Here is a 27,989-nt window from a genome sequence, read left to right as displayed (position 1 = left end):
TAGTTTGGAAGACAGACAAGGAGAGAAGAAAAAAAAAAGAGTGAGAGAGAAAGAAAACATTATGGTGGAGACTTGCCAGCCTTGACTTAGTAACCTGGCCATGACCCTCCAGTGAGTGCGTGTTTGACCGGGTCACATATGACTCTGGCTGCATACTGTTGCTGGGTTATAAGTCCCAGATATTTTTACCATATATACAACAGGTGGGGATCACAGACAACATAAAGAGGAAAATCAAGTCTTCTCTTTTGCAAAGACTCTAATTTTCTCCCTTGCAAAGAAAACAACACAAAGTAAAAAAGTTGTGCTGCTATTTCACGTATTGGTACTTGCTGTGCTGGCTCGCTGTTCTACCCAGGGGTTGGTGGCATGGAGGTAGAGTGGGCTGAGTGCAGGAAGACAGAGGAAAAGGCTCATGGGAAGCCATGTGCAAATGTTAATCAATGCAGAACGAAAAGTCACCACCATCAAAAGTCTTTCCTCATAGAGCTGGGTATGCATCGAGGTTCATGAGGGAATGCTTCATATTTCGAGAGAACACAACATACCTGGATTAAAGCACAGGCTGCCACAATAACTCCAGATTGAGATACTATTATCAAGATTTTCAGAAATACTTAATGAAGTATGTTTTCCACATTTGATGGTTTCTTTTTCATTATTTGTATCTTGCTTGCTGCACACATCTGCCTTAATGCCATGACATTAAATATAAGTTATTCTATTTTAATTCTTCATTACAATTTTGCAGTAATAATCAAGTCATAGTTCATCCCTACAAGACCATCTCAGCCTTAAAAAAACAAGGTGGTATTTGGGCAGAAAGCCAAAAAAAACCAAAAAACCTCTCAAGTCTTCAGGTTTTGCTTTTAGTCTGAAAAGGGGCATTCCACTTTCAACATGAACATCAGAATACAAAACTTCATAACGTGGTTTCTGCTTGGGGGTGCCCAATTCAAAATCCTGTTATTTTAAAAGCTCAAAGAGTATCCCACAGGTTTTTGCTATGTGTTGCTCAGAATTTCTAGAGTATGATTGAAATCACAACAGAAGTAGCAAGAAGTAGAGGTTATGGAGCTCGAAGCCCAATCTGCAAGGTCTTACTAATGGGAAACTGCACACAAGGTCACCCAAAAGGTGTCTCAGACCAGGTCATTTTAAGTGCCATGCCTAGGGCACAGGCTGCTGCTGCCAATAGCTATCTCAGACAAGGTGCAAGCCCCCGTAGGCGTAGCTGAGTTAGCAGAAGCCTCTAAAGCCAAAGTGCTTTTGCTGTTACAACTCTTGTCAGTTAGTGATATGGACAGCTGGCTTCTGTCCCGTCACATCTGGGAGAAGAGGGGTCCTGCTGAACTCTGCCCTCTGCCTTGTGAGTACAAGCAGCAGTTAAGCACACTCTCTGCTCTGCTCTGATATCCTTACCCTAATGAAGTTCCAAGTACAAATTTGGCCATTGCTTCACTGCAGGCAGACATACCATCAGGACAGTGTTTTCTTCCCTTACCCTTTCACATCTCATGTATTTATACAGTACAGTATTTTGGGCAGGGTCTCAGAATATGCTGTACAGTAACCAACACTGCAGGACCTTCAAGTACTTCTCCAACAAAAATAAGGGTAATGATCGCGATCCTGCCAAGTCAAAATTTATTTTAAAGAATGAACCTTGAAAGGCCTCCATAACCTTGAAGGGAGCTATTACTTGCAAAGCAAGTCCTCAGAGTGCTTTTATTTTAACTATTTCAGTATTTCAGTGTTAAAAACACAGACTAACTTCAAAGGATGTGTCTTAAAAAAAAAAGGGGACTTCTTCATATTCAACAAATGTGTTTGCTGTGTATATACCAAGCTGTATTTGCCAACTAGAATGGCAAAAGTGTTTACACTTGACTGCTGAATCTCTTCCAGTTTAGAACTGGGAGAGAGTGAGCTACATCGTACTCCTTCATGCCTTTCATCAACAAAATTGCCAAGTTTCAATTGCAAATCTTTAACATTATCCAGCAGAGTCATGTAACATAAGACAGCAGAGTCAGTGGACACTGATCTTGGCTATACAATAAGAGTATAGCCCTTTGAAACCTTTATATCAGCTGATTAAGGCCAAGAAATAAAGTTCAGCATCCTACTACCAATACAAAAGAGCTATCCAGATTTTTGGGCAGTAAATCAGAAGACAACAGCATCTATCTTTTGGTTATACTTCTACTCTAGTCTCACAACACAATTTCTTTTCCTTAGCAGAATGACTTCTTCATTCTTTATTATTCCCACAAATATCCTTTATTGATTGCCCAGTGAAGGGTGGGGATCCTTCTATTAAGATACTTTTTCATTATGCCACAATCTGGCCTCTTAATGAATCCATTTCTTAAAGCATGCAAATTCAGTTTCCTGACTTAACAGTGCCATTTATTAAGGCAGCCAAGGATCCCCACCTGCCAGCACATCCTCCCTACGGACATTCCTGTGCAGATCACAGACACCCTCTGAGTGACTCTCCCAGACGCCACAACACAGCACTGCTGCCATGAAAGATCCTGCTTATTCCACCTATCTGATCTACAAGCATGGTTCCTGTTATTCTAGTATGCAAATAACCCATGATCATTCATATTTTTACCTTGTAACACTTAAGTTAGATAAGGGAAAAGCTATTCTTTTAACTTTACAGATGGGAAACAGAAGCACTGACAGCCTAAGAGCTTGATTTGCTTGGTCTTAAATTCCTAGAAAACCGTGAGCAGAACCCAACTGTGATTTTCAACAGCAACCAAAAACCTAGCTGTAGCTCTAGCAGCATTTTCCAAACACAGCCTTGTGTGTCTTGCCCCAGGTTACACATGGGATACATGACAGACCAGGGAATTCAGTTAAGTCTGTGCTCAGTCCCTCTAATGCAGAGGCTCCGAAGCGCTCCTAAGTCTGTGTGTGCATCCTGCTCACCTGCTGATTGCAAGGCTGGCCAAGGGTGCCTTATGCCCCAGAGAGCCACCCCTGCTGCTGGCAGGGAACTTGGGAGAGATTCTGAAAGGCTTGTCTTCATTTTCTGATCTGCATGACCAGCTAAGAATCTTTCTGTAAGACTACCCCACCATATATACAATTACATAGGAATGTCCTGGCAGAAACAGACCTGCCCTGAAGAGAAGTCCCACATCCTCTCCTGAAGGCAACTAAGCAGGAGCCACACACATGGGTGCTGTGTTCCACAAAGGCACAAGAAACACCAGAGGCTGCCACAAATACCTCTACTCTTGACTATGCTGCCCAAGCCAACATCAGCCTTATATTAATATTTACTCATACTTACTGTGAGGGTGGTGAGGTGCTGGCACAGGGTGCCCAGAGAAGCCGTACTGCTCCATCCCTGGCAGTGTTCAAGGCAAGGTTGTATGGGGCCTGGAGCAACTTTGTCTAGTGGAAGGTGTCCCTGCCATGGTTGGAACTAGGTATCTTTAAGGTCTCTTCCAACCCCAACCAGTCTATGATTTAGCCTGAATATACCAGGCTAGTCTTATATATTGAGTACATATGATCTGGAAGTCACCAGTATGCCCCAACCACGTCTTTCTGACTGAAAACACCCTAAAACCTTTTTTTCTGAAGCTGCTGCATCATTTTGTTGTGTTCCACATGTATTCCAGTGGGAAGCCATCACTGCAGCCTTTGGTGTTTCATCCTAGTAAAGCCAGGACTTCTAGGAACTACATACTCTACACACATATTTACTACAGCTAGCAGTAAAGGACAATAAGGAGGCTGCTGCCACTCTGTAGGTTTGCAATGCCTGGTTCTCGAGTTCCAACTCCACTATCCCTGGAGATTTGTGTTCACATTACCTTTTCAAAGAAAACTATACTGTTTTTCAGGTTAAGGTTTGGGGTTTTTCTTATAGCTATATCAGCAAAGCAGTCCTGCATTTGAGTTTATGTATCCATGTAGCCTGAGATGCATTTACACCTGAGCAAACGTAGAAGGCAGAAAGCTTGTCAGGATTAATGATATGAGGGACAGGAACTGCATCTGGTTATACCTGTGTTACTCTCAGGACAGTGAGACTTAATGACGCGCTGTAACTGAGAACAGGAGCGCCTTGCACTAAATAAATGGCCAAGCAGACACCATGAGGGAGACAGGGTGAAAGTAAGTGTACAGACAAGATGGCCTGAGGGTTTGGCAGGCACAGCGGAGTTTACAGGGCAGCAGCTCATCACTTTGGATTAGGAGCCTACGTTCAAAATGAAAAAGAAAACATGTTAAATGAAAAAAATAAATCGTACGGAAAACTGAAGAAAAACATCCGAAAGATGCTAGCTCTATAGTTTTTTCAGGTCGGTGATTTTCTGCCTGGCCACTGGAAAACTGCAGCAGTGAAAATTACATACTATTGCAAAAGTGGAAAACAGGATCTTTTTATATATATATACATGTATATATAAATTGTATAATCATCTGCAAGTAGGTAGATTTTCCTTTGAAAATGAACTTGTATTACAATTTGGGCCCTGTTTCTTTACCAGTGAATTCCCAAGGTCAGACCCTCATCTGGAGTGAAGTGGCATAGGCAAAGCAGCAATGCCTATGTAGAGAGGATGAGAACACTGGCTTATATATGAAAATTGAGCCTGTATCTGTGGCATACTGATACAAATTCAGCATGTTTTCCTCGCATGATCAAAAACAAGAAAAAAGGCACACTGTGAGGGACAAACCACTTAAAATAAAAGGGGCCTAAGTCTTTTCTCAGATTTTACAGTTTTGTCAAGCCACCAATTCCAAGAAAGACTCTTGACTTCTAAACATAAATGAGAGAAAATGCAGCTCAAGTATCTGTAATAATAAATAACAAACGCAAGAGAAATGAAGTAGCCACCATAATCTTCACACATATCCAAATATTTTACTAAGTCATAAAGTCTCCATGTATAGTTGTTAAATGTTTTATAGCATTTGAGGACTTTTATCATCAAATCTTTTCAAGCATTAAATGCAAAATGGAATAATTCAGAGAATTATATAAAACTATGATTTTATTCTTCAAACCTCACCTCCTATCCAAGTTAGTATTGGTCTTCAGTATTACTATGTCTGCCAAATAAATTTATTTCCTATATATTCAACATGTTTTTATGACAGCATCCATCATGACTTTATGCTGTGGCTTAAATCCAGCAAGAAAACGAGTATTTTAATATCTTTAATCATGTAATACTATTACACTCAGTACCACATGGACAAAATAAAACTGTTGTGCTCCACTTGGAAATGCAGTAAAACTGATCTGCTGTGTAATATGTTAAATATTTTATTTCTCAAACTTTAGGACTATTGATTCAGAACATTTTGATCTTAGGTGTTTTTAAATCTTAAAATTAATAGATTGACTCAACAAGAGCCAATTCAGTGATCAAAACTACTTCAAGAGAGTATAGTAGCAGATAAAATGCTTATCATCCCAATTAATTTGTATTACAGCCATACTGCTGGATATTACTAATTGATTTATATACCCTCCCTTCTATACCCATTTACAAGGACAATTATGAACTCCATCACATATGTTTAAATGGGTTACATTAGAATAATATCTAGAAACTAGACTGCTGAGCTTAAAATCTTTAAGAACAGGTGAATCTTCATTCATGGGTATGCTATCAATCCACTACAAATGGCCTAGAACCTTTAAGGTGGTACATGGTACTAATATTTCACTTTTCATGGGCAGTTTAGGGCTGACTCCAATGATGAGCTCCACTGCTCTTTTTAATTGTTTTTAGAATTGCATATTATATGCAGCAATAAACACAAATTAGTATTATACCATCCACAGCTTTCTGCAAGGCATAGTTTCTATAAACAAGTTAAAACACATACATCTGTAAATAATAAGTATGCTGAATTTAATGAATAAGGGTACTAAAAGAAATTGAACAGTAGGGGATCAGCAATTAGAGTAACTGCCCATTTTATTAAAAATGTATTGTTTCCAGCTTTTGCCTTAGAAGGCTTTTATTGCTCTGCTAATTCTAAATTTTGATTTCCTTAGAAAAGGAGGTCTATCTCCTTATTTTCTTTGACAGCTCCTTGTCACACAGCCACTCACCTTTTTTACAAGGCAACAGGCATTTGTATCTCATTGCTCAGGATCTCACGCTCAGGCCTTCAACACAGACCTTGTTTTTGGCGTTAAATCACCCAGAGGTACAATTCCATGCCACAATGGAGCTGGGATGAAACCAGCTGAACCAGCAAATCCCAGGCAGCCACCCCTTGGCCTTTCCCAGAGGTTACCAGTGCTCCAGTGGAGTGGGCAGAAAAGCATGTGTCCAGCTTCCCAGCTATGCTGCTGCAAGACAGGGCCATTTGCTGAAGCTAGCAAGGCTCGGGGCTGTGAAATGGAGCCATGAGTTATTCCGGACGTGAAGCAGCAGCCTCCTGCAGAGGACAGGGCAATGCATAGACTAAAAGAAGCAAAGGTAGATCCCTAAACGTGTGTGCGGTATTTCCATACACATCTCCCATACCCTTAACGCTACTGCACTGGACTTCTGGGGTACTTCTGCTTGTATATAGATGTTTCTACATCCACATAGCTTACTACTTGAGTAAGCATCAAAACTAATCTTTACTCTAACTTAACTGCACCCACGTTAATGTACTGCTGCAACTGTGGAAGTATAATTAAAACAATACATTATTTACATTTAGACATGACAGAACAGGAAAAAATGGCTTTCATCACACTTGAGCTTATCTGCAACTAGAAGGGCAGTCAAACCAAAACTTAACCTTTCTAACATGCTCCAGTACACATACATGAGCAACATCTGAGATCAAAACAGGGACAAACGCTGTCCTCAAACTCCTGAGCATACCAGACCAGGACAGCTCATCTCAACATTTCTGATGCTAGCGTAGAAAATTCAAGCTTATGGAATATTTAAGAACCGAGCATCAACAGTATCTTCTGAGGGGACAAATAAAATATACAGTTTAGCAAGCGTAATGCTTGCCTGAGCAGAATTTCCATATTTCTGAATTGAATACCTGCCAGACAAAAGATGATAACACAGTGGGGAAGGTACCATGAAAAACTGACACACCTCCGTATTTCCTCTCCTTCAGAGGAATTCAGAGTCCTTGCCACTGAGCTTACATAAATGTTCTTTATATATATGTATATTTTTTTTTAATAGGTGCATTTTAGTTTACGCTGGTGCAGTCAAACTGGCAAACATCCCTCTGCCCCTTGCACAACAGGTGCAGCAGAACCTGGATGCTGGAAAGGAGTTCAGTGTCCTAAAGCCAAGCAGTAGCAACACTGCGACTATGGCATACCTCCACTCCCTGCCTAGAAGTGCAAAGATCAATAAAATAAGACATTCACAAGAGACTGGAGATAGGATGAGTACCGTGACTGCAGAGCACATTTCCTGATATTCTGTTCTCCTATTCTCTACCTGCAGTGAATTTTCTTATTAAACCCTTGGAGTGAGGAATGCTCATAATTTTACCTGTATACCGTCTGTCGGTACATTGTAAGCAAACACATACACGCTAGCAGTACTTCCTATTCACCTGGTCTTACTCAATCCCTAGTTTACCAGTGACTTGGTTTTTTATTGCCCAGCTAAGCTGATCACAACTGACTGCAATATCCCAGTCTTACAAACATGGAAAATATCAACTGTATCTTATACAGAATATGGCAAAAAGGAACTACTTTATTTCCCAAGAACTGGACAAGCAACCTTCAGTCCTGACACCTGATGTCCCAAGAAACTTAAGGCAAAGCTTATGCTTGAAAAAAGGAAGCCACTGTTTTCAAGTGAGATTCAATTCCAGATGATCTATGACTAAAGCTACCATGCTTTAGTAATTTTAAAATGTCTATATCATGATTATCCAATATCACACATAGGCATATAAGTATGTTTTACAAAACAGTGTCCATTTTATGCAATTAGTAAAATGTAATGTTATGGTGCTGTTAGTTAGAAATAATTGGTTTCTTAGTATTTGCACAAGTCTGACAACTGTACAGCAGCACGCAATTGCCCAAAACTGTAATACATGTAGGTAAGCTTTCCACAGAGTATGTTTGGTATGCCTTCCTTTACTTCCTTTTCTAAGGAATCCTGTCACTAAATGGAACTCTTGGAAATTTTGGGAAATCTTTTTCCACACTTTAACCCACCAGATATAACAAGTCTGTCATCCAAAGATGGCAACCTATAATAATTAGAAAGAGTGACCTAAGAACTCAAGAAATGCTCTCTAAGAATACTCACCTCTGACCAATTTACGCTAGGACCAGTCCCAATGGGCAACTCCAGTACAGCGGGACACGGCACATTTTGGAAAGCTCTCACACCACCGAGGCAGGAAGGACACCCCACTGTTTGCTGGCACTCCTGGCATTTGCAAAGCAGTTTGCCTGATCACTGCCTTCTATTGTTTCCTGAGATAAGCAGGGCCCCAGTGAACAATTAAAGCTTTCAATAAATAATCTGTAAGCACATTCATTTGATTTACTGTTATTTGATACAGCAGTTAGTTTCAATGGGGCAGTTACTATTGATCACATAAAGTACTACAGACAAACATGAAACACTTCCAGAACTCCATGGATTATTACTCTTTATCTGCCACTAATCTGTGTTACTTGTAATGGTTGTGAAATTTAAAATCAATAACAACAATTAGCATTCTGTATACTTGCAGGAATGAATCATGTGAAATACATTTTGTTACAAAAATGAAAGGCTGGAGAGCTTGCAAACATAAAAGGCTTTTGCAAGTAGGAAACTCTAAAATAATTTATCCTGGTATTATGAAGTATCCAATAATAGGGTAAAGAAAAGGAAAAAAAATACAGGTATTTTAAATGCACCTGAAAGCATACACACAATTATAAAAGGGTATTGATAAGATTTCCATAATAAATCAAAGAGATTTCAGAGTACAACTTTCAACTAAGCTGGTGACAAAAAGTTTTCCTTAAAAAATTCCACTACACGACCTACAATTTCATACTTGCTCAACCTCTACAGCAGTTTTGGGATGGTAACAACTGCAGGATTTGCCCCTATGTAGGGAATTGGATACAGGGAAAGGTCTGACTCCTCCCACTAGCTTTTATCGGAGGGAGAGTCTATTGCCAGGAAAAAAAAAAAGGCATGTAAATGTAAGAAATGAAAGCAAAGTGAAATTAATAGAGCTGGAAACTGACTGTAAACGATGTATGTTGAAAAACACGTTTCTCAGCTTCAAAGTCATATAAACTAGTTGTGAATCTAATGAAATGCATGGAAATGACAGTATTTTGAGATCTTTGTAAGAGTAATAATTCTAGATAATTAAAATGCAAAGCAATAAGAGAAATGTTTTATCATTAAACTGTAACCAGAGCTCTGTGTGAAATCATCCATTCAGAAGACTTTGTTTTTCATCAATTATTTGTTATTTATCTGATGTAAATATAAGAAGTCCTAATTAAAATGTATGACTCCTCATGCAGCTTCTTGTCATTAAGACCAATGAAAGCATTCTGAAGACCATAATGAAATAATTATGTTTGCCTTTAAGAATCCTCTTCAACAACACATGGCAGTACTACACTAAATTAAAACATCAGGAACTAAATTTCTCTTGCATCTATTTCCATTTTCACTAATTATACCCCCGAGCTTTCCAATAGACCAGGCCCTAAAACTCTTTTGAAGCTGAAACAGCCTAAGGAGCAGCAGCCTTTTCATAGTAATGGACTTTGATGAAGAAACAAAGGTAATGCAGCCCTGGAAGCATTAATATTTCAAAAAGAGTTATCATGTGAAAATATGTGTTTATATGAAAAACGGGGAAAAGATTGTCGGCAACGAGCCAAATATGTGTTCCAGGGAAACTGATACTCTGACTTAATCTCATTTAATTGCATCATTCTTCCTCACCTCTTTTCGTCAGAGTGGATTCTTGTTGTTGCACAGAAATTGAGGTTAGCAGAAGCAAAACATAGTGTCACTGGGCAGTATCAGTGTAACCAAGCTCTGTTTTCACATTCTGGTAAAGGTGAAAACAGGCCCTGTGAACAATCGCAGCGTTCATACAAGACTCCATCTCAGGGAGAGGGGCACAGCTATTTTCCCAAACTGCCTCCAGACATGCAGCACTTCCTAACACATAGCTTGCGCTTCAACCATGAAGTCTTGCAGGACCTCTCCAAAACACAGAGAAAGGAAAGGATTTGGATAAGGGGGGCAAAAAAAAAAAAAAACCAAACCACAGAAGGATATGAGTCAGCTCTGACTTCTTGCAGGCAGCCAAAGGCTTCCTTCTGAAACTTCGGAGGGATCATGGATTCTTCTTGGTGTGGTCTCAGAGAAGTGAATATGGCAATACATGCATACCTAACCTGCATAGCCAGAATATGCTCTCTAAAAGGAGAGAGAAAGGCTGAGCTTCACTGGGGATGAGGACTAGGGAAAAGTATATTCTTCTGTTAGCTCCTTCATCAAAGACATTTTGAAGAAGTATCTGAAAGACACAGGAGATTTGCCATTTGTTCTGCATTCTACATCTTAATGTTCAAAGTCTGGGGTGAAATAGACGGATCTTTGAGAAAGACTGATTTCCAAGACTTTCAGCCAGCCACTAAGGAGGATTTGACATATAACCTGATCCAGTAACTACTAAAATTTCTTCCTCGAATGAAAAGAGGAAACCCAAACAGCAAAGCAATGCAAAGGAATATTGTGAAAGATGTGGGTAGGAAGAAAAATCTCCTCAGACCAAAAGCTGAAAGACGGAAGTATGAACAACTGCTTAAAAAAAACCAACCAACCTTCCCCCCAGGACCTTATCTTACCAATGAGAAAGGTCACACATGCCTGACTTTTTTAGCCAGCCCTTTGACTTGTGCCCCAAGCCAAAAATGCATACTGGTGGATCAGTGCTCTTCACTAGGAAGGGAAGGTTTGTAAAGGATTAGAGCAACCTAGAGAGCTGTGCAAAAAAGCCCCAGAGATTACATGTTTGGGGTGGACAGGCATTTCCCTGCACCTGAACCAGGGTCCTCGGGAAAGCATCCATCTGCGGATCAGCTGCCTCGGCCGCTGTAGCCCTTGCCAAAGGAAGGTTTGGGCAGGTATCGCCAGATGGCACTGTGACACAGTTTCCTAGCTCCTTTTCCTTGGAGTGCGAGTGAATGCTCCGTCTTGGAAAGACAGGCAACACTGGTCTGCATGGTGGGATTTTGAGTGCAAGGTGTGGAATTAAAAAGGCACTCGGCAGACCCAGAGAGGTGAGCTGCAGAGGAGCACGCTCCCTGTCCTGGACTCTGCCAGAAGACAGTCTTTGAGCAATAGCACCGAGGGCATGAGGCTCCCAGACCCCTGGAAGCCAGAGTACAGCTGCACTGTGCCTCAACAGCTCTATCCCAGATCAGGATTTGCAAAGGAGCAAAATACTTAAAGCAACTCAGATGCTGCTACCTCCACGTATCATGCAGAGACCTGGGAATCCTCGTGGTGTTGGTCACCAGCTGGCAGAAGAGTGATTCTGGTACAAGACCACAAAGACGACATCAAAGTCTTGCGGGCAAAGAGCAGATATACACTTCTATGCCATGTGTTGTAGTGCAACCAGCTTGCAGAAAAGACCACTTGAGCGGTGTAATAGCCAATGACCACTCAACCTCAAGCTGCATTCAGATTTAAAAATCATAGGATTTGAGAGATTTTTTATTACTTGACTGTTGTTTGGATTTGTGTGTGTGTGTTTTTGTGTTGGCTTTTGTCTGTTTTGGGGTTTATTGTTATTTAATTTTTTTAAAATTTTATTTTAATGGAACCATTCCTTCCACTGTTTATATGTTACAGGCACAAATGGCTTTCTTGGATTGAAGCACCCCTCTGAAGGAATTCTGACTTAAATCAACCTGTGGTAGTTTTCTCTGGTTGGTGCAACACTAGCAACTTGTTTAATTGCTCCCCACCTCTGCTATATATCTTTAACAGGAGGATGATCCTTCTTTATTTCTAAAGAAACGTTGCATGCTCATTGTGCTGAATATCCAGTGCAATGGCATGAGCTTTTACTGGTATTTCATAAAAGTACTGGTAAATACATAACACTGAAGGCTCACTCATACAACCACTCTGTGTCCGAAACTCTTATTAAAATCCAGGGTGGACGGTTGAGTGCATTTAAATGCTTTTGTCTAAAAGACAAAAATATACTTAATTTGTCATTTTATTGTTCAAAGAGCCTTGCTAAAAATACAACATGAGCCTAGAGAAAAATATTATGGTTCAATAGAATGAGATCCTCCAAACCACTAAAAGAAACTAAGCTCTGCTAAAAAAATCTCTTTGTTGCCAGACACTTCTCTGCTCTTTTTCTTAGCGGATGCACTTAGAGGGTAAAATGTAAGTCACTGGAAGTGCATAAAACGGAAATCCCTCCAAACTATGGATGGACTTTAACACCATGCCCTTAGTGGTGAAGATCCAGAACACTCTGAGAATTTATAAATACTCATTCAAGCTTTAACCTGTTAAAGCCATACAAGTGTCACTAGCATGTGTATATTTAACTTACATAGTTTTGCAATATTCAGTTTATATATGGTATAAGCATGGGAAAGAAAAATCACCTTGTCCGAGGGGAACAAAGGTGTGTTATACACTCTGTGTCCAAGATTCTTTACACAGACTTGCTGGATTATATTTCCATCTCTCTTAACAACAGTACTTGAAGAAACTGTAAGGCTCAAACAGGACGCTAAAAGAAAGTGAGGTCAGTTATATAAGGGCTGGCATTAGTTTACTAAAAAGCTCTTTTCCTACCCACTCCTAAATAAAAGGACAAAGAAGTGAACATTGTGGGAATGTGTTTCCAAACCACATGATATCCTTATCAGATTGTCATGTACAAGGAAGGTTCTCACACAGGGACCCCATGCTGGTGAGCTGCTGCGAGCTGCCCCGTCATATGATGCAAGTTCTCTGCTCCTATTCAGATTACTAAAACGAGCTGAAGGAAGCTAGATTTTTCCCTCTTTTCTCCTCCTCAAAATAAGCACAATGCACAGTGACCACAATCATATTAAACTGCTGCCACTGGGAATCAATCTTGAGCAGCTGGTAATGATGAGAGAGTATATGAAGAGATAATTTTGCTATTAAAATCTATACTACCACAAGTTTGAAACCACTCAGATAAATAAGTGATGACTGGACTTTAACGCAGGGAAGCAAACTGAGAATCAGGGAAATCTGAGGCAGGCAAAATACAGGGACAAAACCTCAGCTGACTTGTAAATTCATAGAGAGAGTAATGTTTTCATAAGCAAGTCCTACGTTGTCTTATAAGTGTCTCTATTTCCACTGTTAATGTTCTGAACTCTGTCATTTAATTACTTTTTTATACAGCTTGGGGAAAGTGGGGCAGTCCTTTAAAAATTTTTAACATTAAATGAAGGTTCTAAATTGCATTTGGTCATTTCAGTATGTCGCCTGTTTTTTAAAGTGCTGAGGGAGCTCCTAAATGCTCAGCATACTTGGAAATGAAGCCATGAAATGTGGATTTAGGACGCTAACTTTAGGCTACTGTTTCTGACATTCTTAGCTTTTGAAACGTATTTGCTCATGCAAAGATAGATAATAAAATCCCAAACCTTAGATTATTTTTAAAAAGACAATTTAAACCCCACGTTTTTGGTTGAAAGTTGTTTGCTGATTGCAATTAAGAGGAACAGCTAAGATTGCTGTGACTGAAAAACTGCACAGAAGAATCATTTCCACATGATACCAGTTTGTTTATTTTGTACCTAGAATATGGTTCTCATAAAAAGGCAGCAGCAGATGAAAGACATTACTCTTGGTCTGCCTGCTAGAAAATCCAGCTTTGCTGCCCTCCTGCCTATACTGTTTCTTGCAGTACAGAGAAAATGATTATCCTGTTACTTTAGAATAGTTTGGAGCATTTTGTGGCTTGTATTTTCATGGTTCCATTTGGTTTGAAAGGGCTTGGATTTCAGCAAGAAGTGGCATGGGTCACAGTGCATGGGGACAGACTTCATGCACGTGAGCAAAGGTCAGAATCAATCATAGCTTTGTATTTCCAGCCCTATTACTTTTGGCAGTTTTCCCTGCCAGAAGCGGCTAAAATATTTGCTTCCCAAAAGGACTAAATATCAATAGGGGGCAGGAATATAATCAGCTTCTCAACCATGCAGCAGTGAGAAATGAGGGAAACAGATCTCCTCCTTGCCGTAGCCATTAAGCCATCTAAACGTTAGATGCAACATTTTCAGCAAAAAGTTGGAAGATTTCACAGCACAGTGACTTGAAAAGGACAATAGGCCTATTTAGGCAATTATATTATGCAGGCTTTGTTATTAGGCAGCCCTGCTCAGTCCCAGAAAGTCTGGATAATCAAAAGTGTCCAAGTACAGGAAGGGGAAAAGTACAACCCCACCCTCCCACACAGCCGCTGCCAGGACCTCTGGATTTGAAGGGTAAAGTCTATTTACCGAAGCTCCTTGGCCATTTTATACATCAACTGATATCCTTCCTCATGGGTCTGCACGCTACAGCCTAGCAAAGCTCTGGAAAGCCTTCTGAAACCACAGCTAACTTGGCCTCGGCTGCCCATCCCTGTAGATTTGCTGCTCGGAGCCTGCTGCCAGCCCCCTCAGGCAGAAACTGTAAGGGGGAGAGGGATGCTCCCTCCCTACTCGCATGCATACCAGCACTGGTCCTCATGGCCAAACAGATCTCACAACTCATCGTAGCTGTGCTCTGCTTTTGAGGTCTCAATAGGATGGGGCACGGCGCAGCCGACCGTGGCAGACAGTCCTGAGTACAATGTCCTTTTCACAACCCCGCTCCCAAATCGAAATGCTGGCTGTGTAACACAGCCGCACTTCATCGCCTGTGTAAAAGGCAGTATATAAATTAGACCTGAGCAAAAACAGTCACTTGGGATGTTTAGGAGAGGTGGAAGCATAATTGCCAACCGGGGCACCTCTCTCTCCATAGAGCCTGGTGCAGGCATGACACACACATGGTTAATGAAAACAGCTCAGCAGTAAGCAGGGATTTAACTGGATGTGAGGATGACTAACTTCGCTGTCTGAAACATTATCTCTCTCTTTCAACTCCTTAACTTCACCATAACCCTCTTCGAGGCAAAGCAGCACCACGACAGCCTGGCTTTGTTTTGACAAGTTGCACCTTGGCTGCACAGACTCATTAGGCAAGCAGGGAGTCACCCAAAGATACATTGCTTCTCCTCCATGCTTACCCACTCGGACTTCACCAGCAAACACCTCTCATCATTTTTGCGTGCTGGAGTTTTTGACAGTGGTATATGTCCATTACAGTTTTCCTGTACCAGCAGCATTTTCCTGATACAGGCTGACTGTATCAGGATCCACCTAGAGAACAGTTGTTCTCATTTCAATTAATCTGGAAGAAAACTATGCATTTTTTTTTTTTAATGAAGGGGATCAGAAATAAACTCTCCTCATCACATATTTCAGGGTATTAAGCTAAGAGTATAAAAATTTAAACAAAGACTGTATCCTGAGCAAATCAGTCCTAGTGATTTAGCTGTAAGTTTATAGATGAACTTTAAAGAAAATAGCCTGGTTCAAGCAGATCTTGCCTTCCAGGCACTAGTAAACACACCTGCAGCAATCTGATACTTGGGAATGCAGATTACAAGTTCTTCACTTCAAATTGTTTGTTTTTAAATTCAGAAAGATGAAAGAAAATTAAGTACTGAGCATTTTTTTTCGGTTGAGCACAGATGTTTCCAGTGCTTGCAGGGAACAAGAACCTGACCCAAAAGTTGCAATAATCCAGAATTCAGAAGGAAAATGCACGCCTTCTAGAGTCAATCTTCATGAACTTTCTGAAAGTTAATACCTGCTAGATCCTCTCCAGGAAAACACTTCCCACCACACTGAAATAAGAACTGTATACTGTGCGAGACTCAACATCCTATTATGTTCTGCTGCCATATCCATAACTTTTGCATTCATCAAATTTCTTATTCTTCTAAGTCTAACAACACACAGTAGGGCAGTAGTTTTCTACTTGATATAATTAGCTGAAACACTACATGCTGTCAAACAAACTTACTCTTGTTTGGGGCCTGCTGATTTGGTTTTTTTGCCTGTTTAATTAATGAAGAATAATGAAGATGTTTTTTAATAGGCTTTTCTAAGGCCAAATCACCAGTCCTTGCAGATCCTCTCTCATGGCCTGTCCTGTTCCCACTTCAGCAGTATTTAGTTAGCTCACGTTTCACCAAAAGTTACTAGTTTTCTCTCAATATCTGTTGTTGTTGCACTATGAGGGAGTAGAAAATTCTACCTTATTTAAAAAAAGTCTGAATTGTTCATTCTTGCAATATTTACTGTTTTGTTGTCATAAGAACTATTCTTGTCTGATTTGATTACTGACCAGATTTTTATCTTATGAGAAAAGGTGTGAGAATGACTCATAAGTGCAGTTGATTCTACTCTCATTTCTGAGTATTTCTTTGCATTTAACATTTCTATGCAAATAAATAATTTCCTTTTAAATCCACAATATCTAATATCACATAAAACATACAAAGCACAAAACTGGGTATTTTTGTGTGTTCTCTTAACACATCTTGCAACATACAGTGGCTAACGTTTGCATTGCAAACCCGTAGCAGGTTTTTCCTCCCACAGGCGGTAGGAAAAAAATGCCACACAAGTTAAGGTCGTGTGTGTTGTGCCTTACCCTCTATTTTTACTTTGCAGACCCTCGTGGACTAGCAAATTCGTGATGCTGCAGGAGTGTGCTTGATTAGTGAATTGTAATGGGATTAACATACTGAAGATGTACTGAAGTTGGAGACCTAAAGCATTCTGCCCTAATCCCTGCAATTGCCAGTTCTGCCAGCATCTGAGCTGAAACCCTGATGCTGTCTGGGATTGTTACTGGCCTGTTCAGAGCCTGCACTATCCATGTATTAGTCCCTCAACAACCATTTACCTTTTACTCTACAATCACATCTCTATCAAAGCAATATTTCTAAGGCCTAAAGCAATAGCTGCAGGTGTCCTGCTTTTATGGCAGAGCCAAAAATAGAACAACAAACTAGACCAAAAAACCTATCACATGTCTAACACTTTCAAAATTTGGCTACAATTACCCTGAATTAAATTACAGAGGTCTTCATAAAAATAGAGAATCAGGAAACACTCAAGTTAATGTTAAACATTGCTATCTTTGTATTTACAAGCACTGGAGCAACCTTTAAACCATTAGAAGTTTTCTGCACCACAGAAATTCTGGTTTTGTCATTATTTTTATGAGATGCAAGATAAAATCTTACACGTTGAGAGAATTTTAGTGTTTCATAATCCACTTACATGTATTTACCCATACACATGAAGTGCTTACACTTTCATCAAAATTAAAACCACAGTTTTTTCTAGAAATCAAAGAGAACTATTCATTTGGATCTTAACTAAACTGCTTTTCCACATTTCTATACCATTAACTTTCACAGTTCAAATTACAGCCAATGTATTATGATTCAGGTTTCGTCCTGATTATAAATTCCCATGCAGTGAAGATTAATCCTATTGCTTACAAAGTTACAAGACTGGATTCCTGAATGCATTTTCCTGTATTTTTTATTTACTCTTGTTAATACAAGTTCTTTGATTAACTAAACTTTGCTGTTATCAACACTTGTCTCTTATCACAGGCCCTAGGCAAATGACATATTTACCACTCATTCCATTCTGATAAGGGTAATCCTGTGTTTAACTTGCCCAAGAACAAGCACCGTATATTTTGTTTTTAAGAATCCTGCTTCTAGGTGTTAATAACATACAAGAAAATGAGCAGGGCATTCTGAAGCCAGAAGTTATTTACAGAACATTTTGCGAACGTAAGCTTTTTAAAAACAGCGTATGCCTGCTACTCCAGGAAAGTTTATTTAATCCCAAGTTCCGCAATATCACCACTGAAGTTATACTAAAATTTAAACTATGGAAGGAGGATAATACCTTTTTAGTAAAACATCTTTTTTGGTTTTTTTTCTCTTCCCCTAACTGAAGCTCTCCCATAGCTAGAAACATTTTGAAGTAAAAGCTTTGGTTTGTATCTTGTTTGAAGCATTTTGAAAACAGCACGGAGAAAATAAACATCCCATGCTGAACTTCACAGCTCATTTTAGTTGTAAAGACATCAAAACATTTGCAGTGTGGTAGGCTGGTAGTCACTGAGTTTTACAATTCTCTTTTCATTACTCAACCCACACAAACGTCATATGGTGACTGAAAACTTTTGAGCACAGTGAAAAAACACTTTCACAAAACATTTTTTCTGTTCCGCCCTCCACCCCTTTGAAATAAACTGTATTGAAGGAAAAACTATTTAATTCCTAGGTAACTTTTTAACGTCCTGCAGAACAGTTTCAAAAAGAATTACACAGTTAATGGTGTACTGAAGTGCCTGCGAGTGTGCTAAAAACGTTTTGATAGATAGCCAAGTCATTTATCTACATCACCGTCAGAGCAGTGAAGCATCCTGCAAGCTTTTATAAGCTGTATAAGGTGATGCTTTCTGGCACTTTTTGTCATTTCTCAAACTTTAAACGGAGGTGATAAATACTGCCATTGTTAACCATCTATCTACTTCAGCAACAAAGCAAGACCCTACAATATAATAATGCATTTTCAGAAGAGCCCTGCCACTAACTTTCCCTCCTCCGTTACCAGTGCAACGCTGCCTGAATCTCAAGGTATAGAAATAATTGATGGTTAAACTCAAAGGGTGTTCACAGTAAGTAGTTTTCTAGCAAAACAGCAACTTCTTAGAGCAACAAAGTGAAGAAGAAAGGTGGCAGCAAGGTCAGTACAAAGAAATATTGCCTTTTCTCAGGAAACTTAAAACTACTGTCTGATTTTTGGAATGGTATCTACCCAATGCAATTCCATGCCTTTTCAAGAACTGTTCAGAGCAGTATTTTAATTGCTTGGCTGCTCTGCTAAAATGCACTTTGAGACAACATGCATCTAGATTATCAGAAGTGCGATACAATTAGATTAAGGAGACACAGAAAAAAACTACCACAGAGATGTTATGTAAATTTGTCCTTCACTGGTTGGAGTTTTGCAAGTTATTTGCTGTACTACATTATAATTTTATGTGTTCCTGCTTGGCTCCACAACTGTTGTTAGGATCAATATGCCACATTAGAAGGGATAAACAAAAAACAGTCTGGTGCTTCTTTTCTTTTTCCTTTCTTGACAAAAGGAGAAAAAAAAGCTTGCAAACCACATTTTACACAAAACTTTCCTCCCCCCATTATCCCTGTGCTTAATTAAAAATATTTATGTTTCAAATACACAATAATAATAACAACAATAATATCAGCTTTAAATTGGAAAAATAACAGTTGGGACCTACATTGAGCACTGTGTCGGTGTTGCCACTCTGTTTGTGCCAATCCACTGAAGCATGCTTTGAGAGCCTTCTCCTGGAGCATGCAGGAAGACGGACTCGCAGTGTAGAAATCCAGCATCTGAGCAGGGCTCACTGCTAGAACATCCATACAGTCAAACATGATTCCCCCTGCACAGAATGCCTGCAAAAGTGCTTTCCTCTAGGTGTAGAGGAAAATGGCACATAAAAGTACACCCAACTCCATCAAACTCTGCCCCTTTTTTGGCACGTAGGCTGTTGGTCTTTTTCCCAGACCAGAATCATGAATTATGACAGACAACACAGCTAAAAGCCTGTAATTGATCCAAATGATCATTTACCATTTTCCAGACTGCCCAGCCAATCCAGCAAGATGGGGGGAAGCAAGCGGCATTCCAAGTTTTAGTTACTACGAATTTCCCCCCAAAACCTCTTTAGACTCAGTCCCACTCCTCAGGCGCTCGCCGGGTGTGTGCCGTGTCCCGCGTTGTGCCGATCACCCGCCTCCCCAGGATAAAACAGCTCCGTCAGGGACTCGGGATCCCCCTCGGCTGTGAATAGATGCTTCTGCCTCTGAACAGCTCACTTCCTACTACTTGTGTCACAGGGAATGAAAGATTGAATTGCCTAATATATGCGAGTGAACTTTCCGTGAACCCTTCCCAGGCTGCTAACCTTCAAATGACCCAAGCGGTCTGACATCACCAGCTCCCAGGATTCTCACACGCCTTCACAACTCCCAGCAGCCCTGCAAACAAGCAGGCAGGCGAAAGCAGGCGGGCGGGCAGGCAAAGACTAGCCTCAGCGCTGCCAGAGCTGCTCCGCTGGTGCTGAGCGGGCACAGCCGCGGCGGGCGCGGACCGGGAGCCAACTTGCAAACAGACCCAAAATAATAAAGTCCAAAAACCCCAAAGCAACCAAAAGCCGGAGGACGAGGGGAATGGGGGTGGGAATTGAGGCAGCGATGCTTTCGGACGTTGTAGAGAATGAAGAATTCCAGCTCAATCTGCTAAAACTTCTGTGCCTCCCCCCTCCCCCCGCCCCTTTCCTTTCTTTAGCAGAGAGGCCATGAGTGAGGTGCAGACGTCTGCTGCTGTACCAAAGCTTTGGGCTTCGCTTAAACTTACGCGGTGGCAGGACTAGACTCGGAGCAGCCTCACAGCCTAACGCAGCCCCTATGTACACCAGCACGGACCCCTGCTCAATGCCATCAGCTGAGACACGGCTGGTGCCAGCCCTACTCCTTGCAGAGACCTCACAGGCCATTCCCTCCTCGGGTGTGTGTGGGGGTCAGGTCCATCTTTCATCCCTTAACCCTGGCTCCTAAACCCCCCAGCGCTTCCAGGTCCCCTCAGTGGGCCAGATTTGGCAGGCGCCATTGCCCAGGAGAACCTGTCCTCAGCATTCAGCTCAGAGGCAGCCACACGTCCCCTCTTCTCCCCAGCCCAGCCGCCGGCAGGTCCTGCCTGTCTCTGATTAGCAGAGAGGGGCTGGTGTCAGTCGTGTGGCCCTGGAGGGGTTGTATCAGCTTTCAGAGGGCTAATGAGCCCCAGCTTCCCGGGAGGGCAGAAAGGCCATGAGCAGGTGCCTGGGGAACAGGAACCACACCAGGGTGCTGGGAGGGCAGATCACGGCTGCCCCTCACAGCCAGTTTGAAGGCATGGGGTCAACTCCCACCAAAACATCCACTGAGGACTCTGCAAAACCACGCTGCTGGCAGCCCTCCCTCATAGCCTGACTAGCTGTCAAGGCCTTCCCAGGGATTGTGCTGGTGCACCATTTGCATCAATCCAGCAGGTAGCCCTATGGTTTTTAGGTAAATAAGCACTGCTCACAAAGAGTCCATTGAGACCTCCGCCAATCCTTACTCCTATGGACACTTTACTAATAAAACCCAACAGCCTAGAAACACTCCCTCAGCCGACTGGAAAGCACATGAGCTCAACAACCACGTGCATGCTTTCATTTTAAGCAAAAGAGTCAAGTTGCCTCAGCCCCGGTGGACTGAGCCAGTCCAGAGCCAGGTTTCCCGAGGCACGGAGAAGCCTCGCTTCTCACCCCAAAGCTAGCTGGGGTTCAGAAACTGGGAAACAAACCTTTTGATTACTGCCTGTAAGCGCAAGACGGGAGTTCAGGCGGAGAAGGGGACGCTATGTGCAGACATGGCACACAACTGGTAACTGTAAGGACATACCAGGGAGAGACTCATTGTGGGACCTGCACAGCCACTTTAACGAATGCAGTGTCCCCTCTCCACAAAAAGTCCTTTGATGAACCGAAAGCTCTCTGACAGTGCCTGCTGATTGTATTAACAAAACTTTTACACATGTTCGGGAATTCAATCAGAAACCAAAACACAACAAAACCCTCCACACAGTGCACACTTGTTCCCTGAAACTGATACATCCACATTGAAAACCAGTGGCAAGCAAAAAGACCTGCTGCAATCTGGGAGCAAATGCGTCTGAAGCGATAAAACCAAAAGCTTTTCTTACTTAGCCTCCTTCCCCTCCTCCAAGGGGAGCGCTCTGTCTGTCCCTGCAGGAGGCAGCCTCTCTTCCCGTCTTTCCTCCAGGCAGAAGAGTTATAAACGCTGGAGTTCAGTAACATCTTTTTAAGGACTTTCTCAGTCCGTTGGGGTGTCCTCCCCCCACTGAAGAAGCCCCTGCACTCTGTAAGCCAAAAGTTATGCACAGCACATGCTTATTGAAAAAGTCATCCTTCAGGGAAGGGTTGTTTAAACCATTACAGCCCAGCAAGCAGCATTTGCTGTGTCAAAAAGGCAAGCAGAAAAGCAGGTAAATTTTTGTTCAAAACTCAGCTGGCCACGTTGCTACAATTTTGGTTTGAGCAGCAAAGCTAAATTAAAAGGCACTATTTTCTAACTAGATAACGCAGGATGCATGAGAAGTGTGGCATCTGTATAATGTGTCGCCACAAAAATAACTGGAAAGGATGACACAGAACACAGTATATTTTGTCAGCCTCCAGTTTAGGGAGAAAACAGCATTTTGTAAGCACCAGGGCTCTTGGAAGAATTTAAGCTTATGCCAAGAAAAACATATTCCCCCTGCGAGTCAAAATAAACAAAATCAGACAAACAGAAATACAGTTATGTTTATTCCATTAGCATATTGTATTTAAAAATAAAACCTGCCCATTTTACCTCAAAATGTAGACTGGAAACTTCTGAAAGTAAATGTCAGGAAGTCACACCTTACTGTGTGTGAATTGAAAAGGATGGCTTTTTCTCACAGTCTCTAAATGAGCCAGGTAGCTCTCATGTTTTATTACAAATAATAGTTGTGCTAATGCTTATACTTATTACTAAAACCACACGCAATTAACAAATCTTTCAAATAGCCTCATGGTTTGCTCACATACTATTTCTACAATACAGTAATTTATGTATCTCATATTTCAAGCATGGTACTTGTTTTTCTTAAACAGATTATCAGGAAAAGCTACGTTCATAAAATGGGGTATTTTCTAATTTAGATCAGGATTAACCATGATTATTGTGATAACTAGTAGCCCTCTAATTCAAATGCAATGAAACATTAAGTGTTGTCACATACTTTAAATGCCTACCCAGCTCCCTTAGAGGTGTGAGTAGGCAACAGCTCTCCAATATCTTCCACTTTATCTGAGTAAAGAAATTGTGATTTCACATCACCGCTTTGATCTGTTTTCTCTCAGACTGTGATGGCAGAAACTTTACAATAAACATATTCTTAGCCACAAGTGAAATAAAAAGCAAAAGTTCAAGTCAGAAATCTATTTCCTCTGGTGTTACTGTATATCTGTCAGTGTGACATAACACATTTGAAACCCATAATCATAAAACAAAAATTTACAGCCAAGGTTTAGGGTCTACATCTGTTTCTCTGGTTTTTGTACTACAATTACCCACTGGACAATTCAGAAAGCAGCACTATGAATCATGTACTGCACACGTTTGTGCTGGTCATTTTTTCGTTAATACAAGAGAGTAAGCATGCCGTAATATGCTTCATCAAGAGAAAGAGAGCATTAACTGGAATTAGGATGAGTGCACTGGGCTCTCTAACAAAAATTACTTTACTAGAAGGAACAGAGTATACCTGGAATATTACAGCCATATTTATAGGATGGAAAAATTAAGTATTACATGCAAAAATTCTCTCAAATGAAGTACCTCAGGGGCAGCAGACTTTTATTTTTTTGCATGCATTTTACTATTAATCAAATGTAGCACTCTCTTGAAACAGTTTTGACAGCAGAGTAAATGGTTACTAGTGAATGATGTTTGTGTTTAAGCAATGAAAGCAGAGACAAAGTGATGTTTTCTACTACTCCCTAGGCAAGAGCTGACACTAAGCTTGCTGCCTCAGCTTTGATACTCACAGATTCCTTTGTGTCAGTTGCTGGGAGAATCACTGGCAGTTCACTAACCCTGCCTCACACACAGAGGCTTTGATTTTTACCTCTTCATTGAGAATAGATGTTAATATGAAACAGTACTTGTCTGCCTTGGCATGTTCCTCCCCCCCTTCCAAGTAGCGATCCAGGGTTTCAAAATCTGAAGACCTGAATCCCCCCGCACTACATGTATTTTTTAGTGTAGACGGATGTTTTCCTTGCATCTCAAGCACATGAATGATGTCCAAAGATTATGGGAAAGAAAATCACTGAGTTGCAAGAGAACTGCTGAATATTTAAAACTCCAAGGTAGTACTGGGGAAATGGGTATCAATTCTGAGCAAGAATTACCCTGAAGAAAACAGTAAAATTACTGGCACAAAATGGCACAAGTGATACAGAAAAGTATGAATTACAGTGAAATTAAGTCAAAAAGGGTTTTTTTCTGACTGCTATATGCTACTTATGCACATCTTACAATGACTGAAACAGGAATTTGCACGTAACAGGAAGAGTTACTTCAGGCCTGAAGTATAAAAGCAAGTGGCAAAAGACTATTCAGTGTAGAGCAGTATTTTATTTTAGATGGGAAAAACAGAGGTAGTCAGCTCCAAACCCAGAACTCAGGCATGCAACCAGTCTGTGAGCCACTTAGCGATAAACGCTTTTTGTCTGTTTTAATCAGTGGGTATGTATTCACAAAGATGCCTTTAAAGCTGATTGCTTAACTTAAAGGCTATAAAAATAATTCATCTCCACAAACTTCAGCACGTGACGACATTTCTTAGAATCCGAACTGCATTGTACACTCCTTTGGGCCAGAGCCAGGGGAAAAGAACTGCCCTAAATGATAAAACTGGAAGTGTATCTGGTTCAGCAATCCGTTTCTAAGAAGACTGCTACTAGATCTAAGGAAAATACAGGAATCCCTAGTGATTGGCAGAGTACAACTCACCCATACGTCCTCTGATAGTCTGTTCTGTAACAACGAATCACTTAAGCATTAAAGCATGAGATTTAATATCCTTTCCAAATTTTTTGGAAATAGCCCTGATGTTCTAGATAGTCACATATAGCCCATGTCTTTTTGGATTGTGATTAACTCAAATGACACAGAAGTAGATAGCAAGTTAGTGGGCTGTGAGACAACGAAGGACAAATATATTTTTAAAAACACTGTAGAACTCATCCATGTTGCAAATAGAGGAAAACACGGACCAAACTGCACCTGAGGCACCAAAGGCAGACTGCTGTAGGCTCCAGAAAGATTGGCATCATGTGCCTGAAGAGTGGATGACATGCATTTTTGAAGCACATACAAAGAAAAAGCATTATTACATTAAAAATTGCCTACATACTGACTCTATACTTGCTGTTTAGGAAGATCCTGCAGTGCAAAGACCACTGCTAAATGCAAAGGGAGGGAAGGAAAGGAAAAAAGTTTGCTTCATTTTGTTTTCTTTTTAAATGACCAGAAACTCTTGTTTCAAGGTTTAGCCAAGAAAAGAGATTTTTACTGCTAGCCTATAAATCCCTCAAAACATTGAGTTATAATGAAAATCCTGAGGTAACTGGAGTGCCATGCATGGCACTGACACATTGCATTGTATAATCCAGGGAAAATGAGTGATGTGAGATCTATAAAGTGTAAGTATAAGCAAGATGTAGGAAAGAGCAGAAGAGCAAGTAGAAATATTGAATATTAAACTGTAGAGAATACTACTTCTAACAATAAAGTTTCCTATATGCTGAATATGCATATAGGTGTAGTATATTGGCTGAAGGTGAAAGAGCACAGAGCTCCATTAAAAAGAAAACAGAGATTCCAAAAGGCTATTCGAGTAACTGTTTTGTTTCTGTCTTTTTTTAAGGAGGGGACAGGGGAAGGAAAGACTTACCTAATAAAAGGACAGCATTTCCTGATGTTCTGAAATCCTGGAAGGTGCCTCACAGTGTGTAAGTAAATAAAATGCAGAATAAATTGAGTTCCAAATGGCGAGAACTTACAGCCTGTAGTTGTATCCACAATCAGAATAGAAACTGACACAACAGTATTTCTAGAGGTTCACTAATGGCAATTTAAATTCTTAATGGAAAATTAGCCCTAGTTTTTTTTTCCGACAAAAGACCAAAGTTACCAAGAAGTAACTGGAACTACAAATCAGTGCAGACATACATCCCAACAAAGACTAAACCTCACTTAGGCCCTGTTTAACTTAAGACAGACTTAAGCAGGATTTAGAGCTTGTGCTCCTGCACTGCTGCAGGGACAACCTACATAGAGGAATCCCAGAGACCAGCAACAGCCAGAAACACACTTGTGCAGACTTCTGGTCACATAAAGCCTAATAAAGATTGGATTGGATTATGCCATTAGTGTAAACTGCAATAGATCTACAGCTTGGCAGCTTGACATATGTATTCATGCAAATCCAATTCCCGCTTAACTAGTTCCCAAACCTACATCAAACACTGAAAGAACAGTCCAATATCCTATCTGTGGGCATCTTAAAAAGCAGAATGAAGGAATGACTGGAAAATGTGCTGGCATAGCTGCCTGGCTAGCCGGGATAATAACAATAACAATGTGGTGACACCACCTGAAATCCACTGATAATGATGGTCATCATAACAACACCTCTGCTCTGCCTGTTACCCTAATACACTGTTCAATCACACTTTTAACATGCAGATGCATTTTCAGTTTGGGGTACAGCATGCACAAATTTTTACTGTAAATGAGGCAGGATTGCCTAGAAACTGATGTATGTATTTGGCAAATCAGCATCCCTTTTCTTTTGTAGCATATGTGCCATCGATACTGTGTGAATTAACTAAGGGCACATGTCCTCTCATCTCAGGATCGTTATTATCACTGTAACTATATTGACTAGCTTGAAAAGTAAACTTTGTTAACAGGGGCAGTTTTACAAGCGTACAGGTTATCATAATGTAACTACTGCTGAGAAGGTAAGGGAGTCTGTATATCCTTTTCATGCTACAATAACTCTCCATGACTGAGCTGTTGCAGGTACAACTATGTCAGATTGCCTTCTCATCCAACATTGTTACACCAATGTAACATTCAAAGGTAGACGGGATCTCAGCAAAAATCAGGCTGGGCTGGACTCCACTTGCATTCAGAACAAGCAATGGCAGCACGCAAGATGTTTAGTGGTTTCCAGACTCTACTAGAATACACCTAACGGATTGTTCTTTGGTGCATTCCTCAAATTCTACTTGACTTCTGCAATTTAAGCCCACCAAGAAAAAATTTGTGTGGTCTCAACCTGCTTCATTAAGCTAGTCCTATATGAGTAAATTGATCTGCAAATTCCCGTATTTTTGGTCTGCAAAACTCCCATACTGGGCCACGAAAGAGATATTGTCCAGACATATGGCTGTGCTTATGGAATCATGACTGACACACATGCTTTAATCAAAGAGGACTTACAGAGCTGGAGTGCAGTTACAGACTGTGGTGGTCAGCAGCATATTGCCCAGCAATTGTGAAGTATCATGAATTTTTTACCCTCAGGAGACCTTTTGTGCTATGTATAGTGGAGGATGTGCAATGTGGTCTCTGAGCAAGTAATGCGTATTGGGCTTTACAGTCTATAAAACTATCAATTCTGCTTTGCATAAACCAGACCAAAACTCTTCATTTTGATATCTTGAGCCGCCTTATGACTGAACAATTCCGCACAGACCTTGCCATCACACTGAAAAAACCCATTACTTTTAATCCATCCACAGTTTGGGGCAAATGTCTTAAGAACAGGCTTCTCATTCATGGGACACTAATTTTCCACATATTCTCATCAGGCTACCAGAAGAACAGATTTCACCCATTTTTATACAGAGACATGCAAATAAGAACATCTGCATGTAAACTCTTTCCTTCGCAAAAGTGGTTCTGAGATCCTGCCCTTGCTGTATTCATACATTGTCTTTGGCATGAAGTATCCCACAGGATATGCCAGAAGACAGGGTAATGGCCCAACTTCTTCAAGGAATTATTGAGATTGATGGATGGGGAAAGTCAGCCTCAACTCACAGGAGATTTAGTAACAAGGATGAGGCATGCACACACTCCCGATTCTG

General features: G+C 40.8%; 1 protein-coding gene across 5 annotated transcripts in view; it reads right to left on the bottom strand.

Annotated features, from left to right (window-relative positions):
• RARB (retinoic acid receptor beta) overlaps positions 1-27,989 on the bottom strand; it is a gene marked incomplete at its 5' end in the record, with an annotated part of 192,368 nt that overhangs the window by 72,834 nt on the left and 91,545 nt on the right. Inside the window, one exon of one of the 5 annotated variants that reach the window (XM_080610162.1) lies at positions 21,679-21,780. The exons of 2 other annotated variants lie outside the window; for them this stretch is intronic. In XM_080610162.1, coding sequence (XP_080466288.1) covers positions 21,679-21,780 — 102 coding nt within the window. Of the gene's footprint in view, positions 1-19,469; positions 19,642-21,678; positions 21,781-27,989 lie in introns of those variants that run through there. 2 more of the 5 variants (XM_080610160.1, XM_080610164.1) reach the window with 2 other exon arrangements.

The sequence above is a fragment of the Psittacula echo genome (genome assembly GCF_963264785.1).
Source record: "Psittacula echo genome assembly, chromosome: 2".
Classification (NCBI taxonomy): Eukaryota; Metazoa; Chordata; class Aves; order Psittaciformes; family Psittacidae; genus Psittacula; species Psittacula echo.
The sequence above is the reverse complement of the archived record's forward strand: the minus strand, read 5'-3'. Positions and strand labels throughout refer to the sequence as shown.